Consider the following 15,884-nt stretch of genomic DNA (forward strand, 5'->3'; position numbering starts at 1 on the left):
TCGGTGATGCCATCCAAGCATCTCATCCTCTTCTCATGCCTTCAATCTTTCCCAGCATCAGGGTCTTTTCCAAATAGCTTCGTAGTCATTCTCTATCATGCAACTCTGCTTTTAAAACTTGTTGTCTTTATAATTAAAAGGAAACAGCATCCCATTTTAATTATTTGCATAGCCTTCTCCCTAGCCAGTTTTTCTTGTTTCATTATCTGTCTCCCCAGTTATATTGTAGGTCCCATGAGTACGGGTGTCTTGTATTTCTCCTTCAGGTTCCTAGCTCACATGCATGCTTAGTTGTTCAGTTGTGTTCCCTTTTACCCTATGGATTGTAGCCCACCAGGCTCCTCTGTTCATGGGATTCTCCAGGCAAGAATACTGGAGTAGGTTGCCATTTCCAACTCCAGGGGCTCTTCCTGGAGATCAGAGGTTGAACCAGAGATTGAACCCATGTCTCTTGTGTCTCCTGCACTGACAGGAGGATTTTTCACCACTGGGCCACCTGGGAAGCCCTCTTAGCTCATAGTAGGTACTCAATAAATATTTGTCAGATAAATGGACCAATAAGCTCTCTGAAAGCTCAGGGCATTGTGTTTCCTTTTTTGCTTATTTTTTAACCATTGTAATAGTTTTTATTGAGTTTTTAATATACGACAGGTATTGTATATTTACATGTATTACCTTGTTTAATTTTCACAACAAAACCTTCCGAGGAAAGTACAATGATCTTCATTTTGTAGAGGAGGAAACCAAGGTACACAGAGGCCAGAAGCCTTGCCCAAGCCCAGGCCCCACAGCTACTAACAGCAAAGCCAGGAATCAAACCTATGTCTGGCTGGTTCCCCAGCCTGAGTCCCCAAGCATAAATAAACTGTTTCACCATCTGGGGGTGCTCAGCAGGCCCCCCACCATGGCTGCCCATCCCCCTCACCTTCATTACTGTGTTGTAGATGGAGATGAAGTTGGTTAACAGGTCCAGGTACCTGGTGGTAAAGACGAGAGCGAAAAGGATCTGGCTCTTCCCAGAAATGCCTGCGGTTGGATAGGGACAAGAGACAATAAGAATACAGGCTCCCAGGCTCCCAGGCTCACACACACTCCAAAAGCCCAGGAAAGGCCTCCAGAGTGCCCGCTTAGTGGTGACACCCTGTCCAGGGCACTGTCACCCCCAAGGGTCAGGAAACACTCCTTCCTATTGGATTCCTTCCTATTAGGATTCCTATTGAATCCTAATAGATTCCTTGAATCTATTCCTCTCACCAGACTGTAATCTGTCAGCCAGTCTCCAAATAAAGACATGGATACCGAGTTCCCAGGGCCCCTGCACGTGCCTGCCTCAGTTCTTGCTCTGGGAAGGTTGTAGGGGTGGTGGAAGTTGGGCTTGAGAGGAGAGGTGTCAAGGCTTCTCTTCATTCCACCTCTATTGTTCCATTGACAGTCCCCAAAGCTCCATTTTTTTTGGAACAGCTCACTGGCTCCACAAGGTGTTGATTCATCAGGGAGACCACAGCAGGTGGAGGAAGGCACAGGGCCAGGGGAGCATTCTATTTCATGTTTCCAAATTTTAATGAGTAAAAAAGGTTTTTTTTCTGGTTATAAAAGTTACAACTATTTTTACTCTTTGTAAAACAAAAACCAGGTAATACATGTTTAGTCGCTAAGTTGTGTCTGACTCTTTGCGACCCTATGGGCTGTAGCCTGCCAATCTCCTCTGTCCATAGGATTTCCCAGGCAAGAATACTGGAGTAGGCTACCATTTCCTTCTCCAGGGGGTCTTCCTGACCCTGGGGCTAAACCCGAGCCGAGTCTCCTGCTTGGCAGGCAGATTCTTGAGCAGTGAGCCACCTGGGGAGCTATACACAGAGATGTAAGTTAAAACCCAGCAGTCATCTGAATCACAAAGCCTGCATGTACAACCTTCTAGATCCTTGTTGGCGCACACACGAACACCACACACACACGCATGTACAACACATAATGGGTGCTCAAGTTGACAGCACTGGGTTCCTACTTACCATGCTCTTTCCTCATCCACTTTGGTCTCTTTCTTTATGAACTTTTTATTTGAAATAATTTCAGATTTACAGAAGAGTTGTAGACAGTAAGAGAGGCCCCATACACCCTTCACCTGGCTTCCCCTAATGTTAACACCTTGCATGATGTCAGGCGAGCGTATGCTCCTTGGTTCTTTCTCGTCCCAACAAAGATTTGGAGTGACAGACATTAAAGTCATCGGCGTGTCACAGCTCTTGGGTCTTGGACAGACTGTGTTATAGCTCTCAGGTCGCGAACAGACTGTGTTATAGCTCTTAGACAAATCAGTGTTACAGCTCCATGTTACAGCTCTATTTTACTTAGAAAATAGCAGGAAAAACCATCCTCGAGGCGTGAGGGCATGTCGACCCAAAGATGCAAAGAGAAGAGCGCCCCAGCGCACAGGAGAGAGAGAGAGACCCCCAGCCATTTGGCTCCTCTTTTTATATGCTTTTTCCTCCCCCTGGGCCTGCCCTATGTAAATTGGGCTAGCCAGGAGTGTTGTTTGTTCTACCTGAGGTCCTCACTCTGGTCCTCGGACCTTCCTTTGTTCTATTTTCCTGGGCTTTTCCCTTCCTTATCTTTTAGCCACTGCCATTCTGGACTCCTGTTTCCTATTCTAACCGAACATTTGCCAAAACTAAGAACCTAACATCAGTAGAGCACTATTGGGGCATCCCAATAGTGGATAGCTCCCAATAGTGAGCTGGGTAGCTCAGCTGGTAAATAATCCACCTTCAATGCAGGAGACCCCAGTTCGATTCCTGGGTCAGAAAAATCCCCTGGAGAAGGGACAGACTACCCACTCCTGTATTCTTGGGCTTTTCTGGCGGCTCAGATGGTAAAGAATCTGCCTGCAAGGTGGGAGACCTGGGTTCAATCTCTGGGTTGGGAAGATTGCCTGGGGGAGGACATGGCAACCCACTCCAGTATTCGTGCCTGGAGAACCCCCAAGGACAGAGGAGCTGGCGGGCTGCAGTCCACTGGGTCGCACAGAGTCGGACACGGCTGAGCGACTAAGCACAGTACAGCACAGAGCACCGTTGACTAAACTCCAGACTTTATTCAGACCTCACGTTTGCCCACTGATGCCCCTTTTCTGTTCCAGGCGCCAATCCAGGAACGAGGCTGCATTTAGCCATCATGCTCCTTGGTCAACTTTTGGCCACTTTTGATACATGGTCAAGGAGGTGGTTCCAGGGTGAAGCAAGCAGCTGCCCTGCTTCCTGTTTCTCTCACCCCGTTAAACCCACAGTGGTCTGGATCCATCACCAACCCACTCCTATGGTCCATGATGCCCACGTTTCTGCAACCACACATCAACTCTGTCCTCACTCACCCAACTCTTCAAGAGTCAGTGGGGCACTCCATCTATTCCAACCACACCCTTCTCCAGGTTTCTGCCACAGCCCACACTGCCAGCTTCTCACCTCCCCTGGCTGCTCCTGTCCTCCTCAAACTCTAATCCTCAGAGGGCGAGCTCTCTTTTCCCTCTGTCCCTTCATCCCATCCCACATACAAGGGACCCTCCAGCTCCAGACTCTCCTTGGCTCTCTGACCTACATATTCCTGCCTGGTGGAGCCCACCATCTCCCCCTGAATCCTCTCCTTCTCCTGTCTTCCATCCTTCATAAATGCCACCACCATTCGCTCTATGTTCAAGCCAGAAAACCAAGAGCCATCCTTGAGTCTCTTTCACCTCTGTCCCCTCATCTCTGGACTTCACTCTAAATGTGATGGGTCGACTGGGTAGCTGGACACCCAGAAGTGACATTACCTGATTCAGGGTTTGACTCCTTTATACACCTGATTGGTACCTTTTCTAATGATCCCTCTGGTGGGGGACATTCATTCTGGGGAGAAGGGGACAATTTTAATGCCTAAGGATGAACACTGCTGAAGCCCCTCACATTTTGGAGGGCTCTGGGTCCATGTGTCAGCTTTCCTACCAGCATGGCAAGCCTGAGTCTCACACTTGGCATCTGTAAACTGGACTGACATGAGGCCTAACTAGGATTCAGTGTGGAATACAAGTGTCTCCTTGCGGGGTTGGCAAGGGGCCTGGCTGCGGGGGAAGGAGCCCTCTGGGGGAGGAGGTGGAGTCCAGGAGGCAGTAACTAGGCCAGGTTGGGCTGTGACTGTCTACACCACCTCCCAGAGCCTGCACTTAGGTCTGGCCGGCTCAGGGGGCCTCAACCCCATTCAGGAGGGTCCAGTAGGAGGCTCTAGTGGGCGTCACAAGGCTATCCCCCCACATAGCTTCTTTCCACGCCTCCCCTCTTTCCATCCCCAGCCTGCCAGGTCCCTGGGCTTCACTCACATTTTCCCTAGCGTTTTGGGAGCCCTGGCAGTCTTGAGCACATTGGTTTCCCACACTCTTTAAAAACCAGTGAGTAATTTCCACCAAAGCAAGCCACACACAGAGACCTCAGGACGGAGCGGAGAACAGAAGCCTGAACCTGGCCAGGATCCCTTGGGGGACCCATTGACCAGGTGCAGACCTCCTACCCTTTGACAGATAAAGAAAACTGAGGCCCCAGGTCACACAAGGAGTCAGTGGCAGGAGCGCCAGTCTCCTGCCTTTGGGGCTGGGTCGCTGGGGCGTCACACCTGGCCTGCTCCTGGGGGAGGCGCTCACCTCCATCTGTCCTCAACCAGACCTGTGCCGATCCCTCTCCACACACAGAAGGGCCCTCCTGCTCATCCGCCCTTTGCTTTTCCCATTGCTGTTGTTTAGTTGCTGAGTTGTGTCTGACTCTTTGTGACCCGATGAACTGTAGCCCACCAGGCTCCTCTCCAGGCAAGAATACTGAAGTGGGTTGCCATTTCCTTCTCCAGGGGATCTTCCCGACCCAGGGATCTCCTGCATTGCAGGCAGATTCTTTACCACTGAGCCACTCAGCATCTCTGACAAACCATATAATTTAGTTGGTTGCTACCACCGCTGCTGCCTGACGGTCTCCCACCTCTAAATTCAGCCCCACCAGGCCAGGATCTCTGCCAGTGTGGCCGGCTTCTACCCCAGGTGCCTGGCAGAGCGGGTGGGGAACAGCGCCCTCTCCTGGTCACGGCGGCTCACCCTGTCCAGGACCCTTCCGCGCAGAGACAGGTCCAGGCTAGATTCTGCCGCTCACTGGAGCCTCTCTCAGCGTTCCTGGCCCACTTCCCCTAAGTGGGAACCCGAGAACCAACCTGTGAGTGCCTGTCTCCCTGGAGACCCCAAACCCAAAAGGCCTCCAGGTCTGGAATCACTCGCTCCCTCTGCAATGACGCTCACAGCACCACCTCTTACCCCCAACCCCTTCCCTCCTGCCGGTAGCTTCTATGATGCTCTCTGAACCTCTCCCACAGCTTCCAGAGTCCCTTCCGAGCCCCCTCTCTTGCTCCAAACTTTCCTTGGCTCCCAGTCCCAACTCCCTAGCCCATCAGACAAGGCCCTTTCACATCCGACCGGCCTCCTACGCCTGTGGCCTGGTCTCCCCCCAGGACCACCCTGAAGACAGGCTGCTCCCCGTTTCCAGGACATGCCCTGCCGTCTATGACACCACAAGGCCTTCCTGTGTGACACAGTGCCTGTCTTCCAAGACAGAGCAGCCCAGAGCTGCTCCCTCTGTGAAGACTTCAGGGGTCCACTCCCTGCCTCGCTGGTCCCCACGAGGAGTCCGTGCCCCTCTCTGTAGGCCCTCACCCCTGCGCCAAGCACAGGGCAGGCGCCTCCAGGACTCCAGTGGACAAAGATGGCTGCAGGCCGCTCGGGCAGCCTCTTAATGCACTGGGTCTGTTTGGCCACCACCGGTCCAGCCCTGAGACATCTCTGACCCTCTAGCGGGGCCGCCAGACTGCCGGGCAAAGGGGGGACCCCCTCCCACCCTCTCTGGGCTTCTGTTCATGGGCAGTTCCGTGCCCACGTGGGCCTAGCTGATGCCTCTCCTGCCACATCACAAGGAAAGCGGGCCCAGCTGCGGGGGTGGGGTGGGGTGGGGGTATGTCTGGCAGGGGGCAGGGGAGAGGGGTGGGGGGAGGGCAAGAGAAGACCCTGAGAGTCTGGAGCCACTTCCTGTGTGTACACCTCCTTCGCCCCCACCTCCCATTCCCCACCTCGGGCCTGAGTGAGGGTAGAGGGCACAAGAGGCCCCAAGTGGTGCTGCTCCTGGGCAGCAAAGGGGGTGTCACCTCCTCTCTATCCCCCTCCTTCCAACCACCAGTGGCCATGCCAAGGGGCGGAATCCTCCCTTCGTCATCTCCACGGGTCCGTTTCCTCTGATACGGTACAATTGTACATTTTCTTTGGAAGCTAAGCTGTGCGAAGACAGTTTCAAGCACCCCAAAGCCGAAGTCCCCACCCTGCAGAGACATTCAGGAGCCTCTCCCCTTCCAGTCCCGCAGCAGGGGCGTGGGGCTATCGCCCCCTCCTCCGCCCCCGGTCCCCACCTCCCGTCCGGGGCGCCCCCACCTCCCGCCCAGGACGCGCGCCCTCACCCGCGCAGCACTTGGACCTCCAAATCTTCCCCAGAAGCAAGATCATGGCCAGGAGATGGCTCAGGTCGCCGAGGATCCGAAACACGTTCATGGTCCGGACCGCGCGCAGCCAACTCCTGGGAAACTTTTCCGGCGGGCGAGGCGGCTGCCACGTCCCCGGCCCCGGCCCCGGCCTGTGGGTCCTGCGCCCCCGAGCTCCGCGCTCCCGTCCGGGCGCCGCCGCTCCGCCAGCGCGCTCTTGGCCGGGCGGTGACGTGGCCGGGCCGGCGGCCGTGCCAGGGAGCCAGGAAGCGCCGCCGCCCGAGATCCCGCCTCCCGGCCCAGCCCAGCGCCTCGGCTCCCGGGGCGGGGCCGTCCCGCGGGCCGGGGGGCTTCCGGCCTGGGCTCGCCGACTGCCGCCCGGGGCCGTTCTGTGCCCACGGGGAGCCTGCCACGTCCCACCCCGCCGATACACCTGAGAGGGGGTCCCCCCGGAGTCCGGGCCCCTGCCTCCCCTACTCGGAACCGAGGGTGACCGTGAGCGAGCCACTGGGCCCCTCATTCTGCGTTGGTTCCTTCATCTATACACAGAGCTAAGAAGACCCTTTCTGGGGTGAAGTGGGGTCCCGCGTGCCACTGCTTGGCATGGGCTTAGCAGGTTGGAAGCCCCCAGAAACGGGTGACCCAGTGCTATTGTCATCAGCCTGGGGTTTGAACTCCCTCCTCCTCCCGCGGGGAGAAGAGCTGGAACCAGTTTCCCCTTCCTTTCACCTGTTCCTTTCAGGAGCCACCTGACCTGACCTGTTGGACAAAGGTAACCGAAGACTCGCTGGTTGGGAGTCAGGTGGGCCTCGATTCCAGCCAGGGTGCTGAGAGACTTTCCTTCTCTTGGCCGCAGTTGTTTCATCTGTAAAATGGGATGACGGTGGGCATGGAAGAGGTCAGGTCTGTCAGGGAGATGCAGGATCCTCACTAGCATCTCCCTCTTCTTGGTGTGACAAGATGTCAAATAGGAGCGCAGGCCAGGAGAGACTCCAGAGGGCAGTAGGCCAGCAAGTTGGGAGGGTGAAGGGTGAAGGACCAATGGAGGGAAGGAGTCCTGTCAGTGCTGTGTGGCCTGAGCAGACCGGCCACCCTCTCTGGGCCTTGGTCTCTGCATCTGTAGTAGTGGGTCACATGTGTTCCCCACTTTTGACCCCTGTAACCCGTTTTCCTACTCAGGACCTCTACCTCTCCTTAAATTACTGACTTCCTCTCTGCCCCTTCCCCCATCACAGACAGCCAGAGCGGCTCTGCCCTGATTAAATCTATGACCCCTCTACTGGTGACCCTTCCACGGCCCCTTCACCATGCCTCCCAGGGCATGGCCGTCCTTCGAGACTCGACATGTGGTCCAAGGACCAGGAACACCTGTATTGCCTGTTGGGACTGTGGAATCTCCGGCCCCACCTCAGACCCACTGAGTCAGAATCTGCGGTTAAACAGCATCCCTGGGTGATGTGTGTGCACACGAAAGTTCGAGAAGCACCGATCTAAGCAAAACTAAGAGGGAGGTACTATAACTCCCACTCTACACCGGGAACACTGAGGCACAGAGAGGTAAAGTAATTTGTTTAACATCACACAGACACTAAATAGTGGAGCCTGGATTCCCACACACAGTCTGATTCCAGTGTTCATGCAATTAAATCATTACCTTACACTATGGGTTGTCACTGGAGGGGGTGAGCTCCCTGTCATAAGAGGTAGGTGAGCAGAGTGGGGTAGGGGTGCCCATTTGTCTAGGATGCTCTGTGGGGACTCCTGCCCTGGTGAGGATAACCATCAAGTATTGAGCACCTACTGAGTACTGGGTACCAGGCACGGGTCAGGCATATTAGGTTCTCTCAGTTTGGCCTCAACAGTCACCTTCTGAAGCAGGTTTTAAAGCCTTGCTTTGCAGGTGAAGGCTAGTGAGACCCAGCGAAGTGAGCTGTGTGGTCCAAATTCCTGTGGGAGGAAGAACCAGGCACTCATTCCAGGGCTGTGATGGGTTCTGAATGGGCTGCTGTGTTCCCTGCTCCCCCCAAACCCTACCCAGATGCCTCCCCTCCCAGAGAAGGCGGCGGCTATTTAAATCCCTCAGGTGTGGCTACGGTTCTGTCTGCCCAACCAGCTGGCATCTCCTTCTAGGCGCCCACCTCCTCCCCAAGCCAGGGAAAAGCACGTGCATTTGCCATTTGGTGAAACATCTGTCCTCCTGAGAAGCAGCCCCAACTGCCAGCGGGGGCTAGAACAGGCTCGAATCCTCCTCTCTTTCTCCAGGGGGACCACAGGGGAACTGGTCCCAGCCAGAGGAAGCCTGAGGAGGGACCAATCATTGTGGTGGAAGGAGAAGAACTCAGGCTGGGTGGTCCCAGGGCTAAGGGCTTGTCCTGGGCCGGCCAGAGTGGCCTTGATGTCTCCTCCTTGGGTCTTCACTTTCCCATCTATTAATGGGGATAATGAAGATAGACATATTGCTGACTGGGGATTGATTCCCTGGTGGTCCAGTGGCTAAGGCTCCACGCTCCCAATGCAGGGAGCCTGGGTTCCATTCCTGGTCTGGGATCTAGATCCCACATGCCGCAACTAAAACTCAGCACAACCAAATTAATAAAATATTAAGAAGAAGAAGAGGAAGAAGTATTGCTAACTGGTTACTTGGTCCTCCTTAGAGCTAGTCTTCCAGTTTCCCTATAAAATTGGTACTTCCTGTGTCTCAGGACAGGGAGCTCATCACTCCCATTTTACGGATGAGGCTCAGAAACTTGTCTCTTGCTCCTGCAGGTCACATAGACCTCTTTTCCCCAAAGTTCTACCGCTCTGGCCTTAGTAATCATCCCCACCTTTTTCATACCTATCCCATCTTCAAGGTGGAGCATTTTTCAAAGCTCCCCATGAAGCACAGGGAAAACTCCCTCCTCATTTTACCCCCTCTGTCTCTAGTCCATGCCAGCACTCCGACCACCTGCACTGTCAGACCTATCTCTCCCAGATGCTAGGGGTTCCTGACAAGTCCCTCACCCCTCTAAGCCTCACTTTTCCTGACATCTGAAATTTGTCTGCTCTAGGAATGAAATGGAGGGGAAGCCAAGAGGGAAATTTCCTTCAGTTCAAAGGACAAGGATTCTTTTTTCCTCATTAAGAAAGCAGATTGTATGCTTTCAAAGTCAGATTTATGGGAGAGAGAATGGGGGAGTTGTTTAATGATAGAGGCAAAAATGTATATACAGATTTTTTTTTTTTTCCTTCCTGGTCCTAATCTTTTGTTACATTGCACCACTGTATGGAATATCCTGCTAACTGTCTCAAATTCTGTGTGGATGTAAGGTGAAAATCACGATCACGAGGACGTCCGGCCACCTAATCAGCCGTCTCTGGCTGGGCAGGACCCTGGAAAGAAGAGGAAGCTATGGACCTGGGCTCTTGGGACTCTCTTTGAGTTCCTGGGGGCCACTAAGGCTTTTTCTGTTCTTGGCAACAAGTGGACACTCCTCCACCCGCCGTGGAAAGAATGAGCTTTTCCAAGGCAGGTGTTTCAGAAGCTCCCCCCCTTCCCACTCTGCTCAATGTATTTTGAGTGATGTTCCGTAGGAACTAGTGTTCGCCCCACTTTCACGGGGCAGGAAACCAAGGTTAAAACCTCTCCTCAACTTTCAGTCCCAGGCACATTTATTGATGACCAGCTGTGTGCCAGATGCCTTGAAAGCTGTTGTAGGTGTAGACTTAAGGAGCCCTTGGGGCGCCGTGGGGGACAGGTGCCCGGGCAAGGATATGGTGCAGAGGAGAGTGTAATTACCCTGGGGGTTGGGGGAGTCAGGAGGGAGAACTGCAGGTAGGAAGGCTTTCAGAGAATGCCAGAGTGGGCTCTGAAGGATGAGTAGGAGCTTGCCTTTAGGGCAAAGCCAGGGGGAAGAGAGTACAGTCCCAAGTAGAAAGAACTACAGGTGCAAAGGTGTAGACATGTGTATGATACCACTGACTCTCCCAGCATATTTTATTTGTAGCAATCTTTAAAAGGTCAATGAGTGGGTTGGGGCAGGGCGTGGGAAGAGGGAGAGGGGATGGGACTTCCTCAGAGGTCAAGTGGTTAAGACTCCATGCTTTCACTGCAGGGGGCACAGGATTCAATCCCTGGTGGGGGAACTAAGATTTTTCAAGCTCCACTACTTATGAGCTGTCTGAATTTGGGCAATTTGTTTAATCTCTCCAAGTCGTAGTGTTCTCATCGGTCATTTGAATGCAAACCAAGTACTGATTTCAGATGGGTAAATATCAGGGTCAAAGTTTAGAAACCTAGGTTTCTAAAGCGCTTTGCAAGGAATAAACCCCGTCAACAAACGCCAGCCCCGGGTCCCGTTTACAGGACATCGAAGCCCAACGAGGCAAAGTAAAGCTAGGAGAAAACACGGAAATTTCATGTCCTCGGGAAGCGATCACTCCCTCGCTGGTTTATTCCCCGAGAAGTGCAAAAACGATTATTATTGGTAACCTCTCGCCCGAGGACGCCTTCTGGGGTGCTGGAAATGTTCTGTATCTAGATCCGAGTGATGGTTACATGGGTTTTTAACAAATGTAAAAAATGGATTGAGCTGTACACTTGAGATGCATGTATTACCGTTTGTTAATTACACCTAAATTAGAAGTAAAAGTAAAAGAAACCAACCCTGGCCGCGATGCCCCCTTCCTTCGCCTCTGGCGACAGGTGTCTTTCGGTGAGTCCTAAGGCCAATATCCGCGCGCGGCGCAGGCAAAGCGCTCTGAGCCGGGAGTCGGGCACCGCGCACCCGGGCCTGGGCGAGGTTCCCAAGGCAACCGCAAGCCGCTCTCGCCGCGTCTCCCGAGTGACTAGGCGCCACCGAAGCCCCGGAGCCCGGATCACGGAACGGGAGCCACGGAGCGAGGCTGGAGGGAGAGGGCGGCTGGCCAAGGGCGGAGGGCAGAGACTCCGCGCCCTTTGTCCTTGCACTGGCATCCCGAGGGCATCCGGCAAGCTCCACTCCCCAACCCTGACCGTGGCCATAAACTGCTGCTTGAACCCACCCATCCCTAGGGATTCCTTCTCGGCTTTCCAGGTGGGGAGATGGAGGGTTTGACTACTCCCCTATATCACAGAGCAAATTAGGGGCAAAGCCAAGCGCGACACCCTGGTGGCCTGCTTTCCAGCTTGTGTCTGGCAGCCAAATGGATGGCACATAGGGCTGTGTGCCGGCATCTTCTTGGAGTCTGGTTCCAACTCTGCTAGTGACCTGCTCTGTGGTTCCCTCTCTTGTCTGGGTTTCGGAGATGGGGACAATATCACCACCATCTCAGCATAGCTGCTACCAAGTATGTGAAATAAGGGGTGTAAAGGTGGCTTATAAACTGTTAAGTGCTTTGCGTGTGTCAAGGACCGTGACCATCGCTAACCCACTGCCTTCTGCTCATCATCACCCTAGCCCCAACCACAGCCTGGGGGACAGCCAGCTGCACGTGAACTTGGGGTCCGGAACTCTCTGCAGGTGAGAGTTCCCTGCCCCCATTTTCTGCTTCCTAAGAAATGGGTTCTGAGATCTCTCCCAGATACCAGGGATCCTTTGGTCCCCAGACTGTCCATTTAAAGGTGTTCACAGAGACATCACCCTCCACCCACCCTCCTAATCTTCCACCCTGCGGCTGGATCACAGGGGTTCTCCACTACAAGAGGACATCTGGAGGTTCCAGAACGTTTGAGGTCCCAGAACAGAACCCAGGACTAACACTCCTCAATGCCCTTGAATGCCTCATGCCGGGCGTGTTTGGGCAGTTGTGTGTGCATGTGCTGTGAGGCTATAAATATATATATTGGTGTATATGTGTCTATTACACATGTGCCCGGCATGCATATGTTGGGGGGTGTGTGTGTGTACTTGGGATGTGTATTTGAGTGTGTGTATGTAAATGTGTGTATTTAGGGCTGTGTGGTATGTGCTTGCAGGTGTGTGTTGTATATTTGTGGCATATGTGTTTACCCATGCATCTATTTGCGTCTTTGATGCTGTATATGCATATTTAGGTGGACATTTGTGGGATTTGTACTTGTGGTGTGCACAAGTGGGTGTGTGAAGCTGTGAGGTCTGTGATTGTGCAAGTGTGCTGGGGGTCCTGGGTGCAGGGACTCTTTCTGTCCCATCTCCCTTCCTCTGGGTGACCTTCTCCTAGCTAAGGACTGTGGCTGAGGCCACAGGCATGCTTCTGCTTGCTCTTGCCCTCGCTGCAGACCTGTGGCTGCCCAGGTCTTGAGCTAGCCCAGGTCTTTGACCACTGTGGGCACTGGGGGCAAAGAGTAGGTGGGTGAACCTAGGGCCAGGACTCGTGTGCCACCCCCTCTCTGCCTGGCCTCCTCCCCTCCCCACAGCAGGAGCAGCAGCGGGAAAGGTTGGCGGAGGGGGGCTATTTTGGGAGCGTCTCCTTAGCAACAGCTGCCACGGCCGTCTGTGGCGGTTTTTCTATAGGTGCTAAAATATTCCACCCTGGTGACTAGTGAGTGCTGGGGGGTGGGTGAGGGTGGGAGCGGAGGGCGGCAGAGACCCCTGCAGTCCTCTGTTCCCAGGGCACAGCTTGCTAGGATGAACCCCCAGTGTCCCTTTCCCCACCTCTGGTCCTCACCCCTCAGGATATCTTGGGCTTGAGAGCCCCGAGACAGGCCAGCTGTGTCCCGAGGTGATTTTTAATCTAAGCAGCTGGGCTTCCTCAGTTTGCCCCATCTGTAGAATGGGCTTGTCTGACTAAGAAACTCTCTAGGTGAAAATTTCTGGACTCTGTGACTCTGCTATTTTGAGGTAGACTTTGCCCTCCCCTCCCCAGCTGTCCCAGCTGCCTGGCCCAAGTTCCCTTCCCCTCCAGTCCTCCTAGCTCTCTGCACAAGCTCTCAGGGCTCCTGTTGAACCAGGGAGGCCTGGTTGGGCTCCCAGAGTGAGTCTGTTAGTGGGTGCTCTGCTGGCCTGGGGTGACCTTTCCCCAGAAAATAGGAGAAGGTTCAAATCGTGGCTCAGACACTTGCTAACACCCTGAGCAATCTCAGGCAAGGCACTTCCTCTCTCCAGGTTTCTTACCTGTGAACTCGGGGTAGTCAGAGTCTCCACCTCAGCAAGCTATTATCAGGGTCAAATGGGAGAATGGAGAATGGGAAGGAAGCTTTGGCAAAACATACAGATGAATGAAGGTTTTTACTATCATCCTCATCAGACTTCAGAGCAAGTCTCACCCTTGCAGAGAGAGGTTCCGGGCCACCCAGGGCCAGGCCACATGCCTCAGTTTCCCCACCGGTAACAAGTGCTGTGTCGTAGAGCTCCTGTAAAGGTTAAATGAGACAACACTCTTGAAGGCCTAGAGCAGGGCTGGCTGATGACAGGCACAAAAAAGGAGGCTTGCTTCTGCGGTCAGTTCAGTTCAGTCACTCAGTCGTGTCAGACTCTTTGCGACCCCATGGATTGCAGGACGCTAGGCTTCCCTGTCCATCACCAACTGCCAGAGCTTGTTCAAACTCATGTCCATAGAGTCGGTGATGCTATCCAACCATCTCATCTTCTGTTTTCCCTTCTCTTCCTGCCTTCAATCTTTCCCAGCATCATGACAAAGCCTATTAACCCTTTGGGACCCCAGGCCAGATTGCTCCATGACGGATTGAGGCCTCTGAGGTCCAGTGAGGAGAAGCAACTTGCCCAGGGTCAGCCAGCTTCTGACACCCAAGCCTACCCCCTGCAGCCTTTGTCTCTCAAGCCTCCCCCCAACTCCCCACCCCTGCCCTGGCCCTCTACTCAAAAACGGCAAATTCTTCTTTAGTCTTTAATCATCTCAGAACAGCCCCTTCAAGTGGATATTATCCTCCCTTCTTTACATGTGAGGAAATTGAGGCCCAAAGAGGAGAGGTGAGTCGTTCAGAGTCACACAGGAGTGGGTGGTACCGGAAAGACTCTTTTCTCTGGGGTCTGTAAAGCTCTCCCTGTCCGGAGGTCCCCTTTCGGCCTGTCCACACTTCCCCTCAGCCCGCCCTTAGCCTCCACAGGACGCCACTCCTTACAGGAGATGAGCAGTGGAGGCCACAGACTGCAGCCCCAGGTCTAGCAAGTGGACCATCACCAGAGGTTTCCTCTCAATCCCTGCAACTCAGAGCCACCAGGCCTCCTCCTCCCCTCTCGCTGAAGCCACTACCCCTGAGTCCCCACTCTCTCCTTAAGCTGCCACCCAGAGACCTAGCATTGGGTTCGATCCCAGGAAAACAAACTCTCTAGGTCTCAAGATACCCCTGTCCCCATCTCCCCCTCCTTCCCACTCCTCTTCCTTCCCCTGAACCCCTCGCTCCCAAGGCAGCCACCAGGCCAAGCCTCTGGCCAGGTGAAGAGACCACAGGCCATTTGCCTCACCTGCGTCGTCTCCCACTTTCAATTCATGGAGAGGTATGATAGCTACCAGGCACACATGGCCGCTGACCCAGCATTCAGGCTGCCTGAGTTCCCCACCATTCACACATTAAAGGCTTATTGCATGTGACATCGGGACATTGGTCCTAGTTGCCTGCCTGGGAGGGCACAGCAGGGTAATGAGGAAGCGGGGCATGGGATGGGCCATGCGCTATGGAGCTCTGCACAGGGCTGAAGGGAGGACCGAGGAGGGATGGCCCTGTTTATTGAGCACCTACTATGAGCTGTGCGTTTCTAGTGCATCCACCTCACTTGATCTGCGCCTGTGAGGTCCTCACAATGGTGAGGGTGCTCATTTTACAGACAGATTAAATACAAAAATTTGCTCAAGCTCATGCAGCTCCTAGGTGCTGTTGAGCCCAGGTTGGCCTGACTCCCAAGCCCACTTAACAAGAACCAAACCTGTGCCCAGTGCTGGATGAGTGAATGAAGAGGTGATGTGTGACTTCTGCTGAGGGCAGCAGGAGGCCTTCCTAGGGGAGGTGGCGTGGAGGCTGCACTGGGCAACTACAGGAATTCTCAGGGCATTTCAGGCAGGAAGAACAGCATGTGCAAAGGCAGAGAGGTGTGGAGGCATCTGGTGCGTTCTGGAATCCATAGGAACCAGGGTGTATGTGTGGGTATCTGGGGTGTGGGGTAGGTGGGACCTCACTCTACACCACATGGAGGAGTCGGGACTGGATCCTTTAGGGTGGGAAGGGTCTGCAGAGATTGGAAACCATCATGGTGGTTCACGTGCTCTGGTTCCTGTGGCTGGCGCAACTTCAGAGAATCGGCTTGAAGGAGGAGCCAGAGATTTCGTATTCGAGAAGTTCTCAGTCTGGCTTTGGGGTGCCTCAGTCTCTCTCTCTCTTAACTGGGGCCAGTCAGAGATGTCCAGGCTCCCAGGGAAGTCCTTCTGGCTGTCTAACTGCAGGCATTCTCTCATCCTCCTAC

At 54.0% G+C, this 15,884-nt stretch overlaps 1 protein-coding gene across 1 annotated transcript in view; it reads right to left on the reverse strand.

The window, feature by feature from the left end:
• Positions 1 to 6,779, reverse strand: part of KDELR3 (KDEL endoplasmic reticulum protein retention receptor 3) — a 13,422-nt gene extending 6,643 nt beyond the window's left edge. The window contains exons 1-2 of the mRNA XM_043882589.1: positions 6,508 to 6,779; positions 926 to 1,026 (exon numbers count right to left, since the gene is read on the reverse strand). Coding sequence (XP_043738524.1) covers positions 926 to 1,026; positions 6,508 to 6,598 — 192 coding nt within the window. The 5' untranslated portion in view covers positions 6,599 to 6,779. The remainder of the gene's footprint in view (positions 1 to 925; positions 1,027 to 6,507) is intronic.
• Between the last annotated feature and the right edge of the window lie 9,105 nt (positions 6,780 to 15,884).

Source organism: Cervus elaphus, chromosome 22 (genome assembly GCF_910594005.1).
Source record: "Cervus elaphus chromosome 22, mCerEla1.1, whole genome shotgun sequence".
Taxonomy (NCBI): Eukaryota; Metazoa; Chordata; class Mammalia; order Artiodactyla; family Cervidae; genus Cervus; species Cervus elaphus.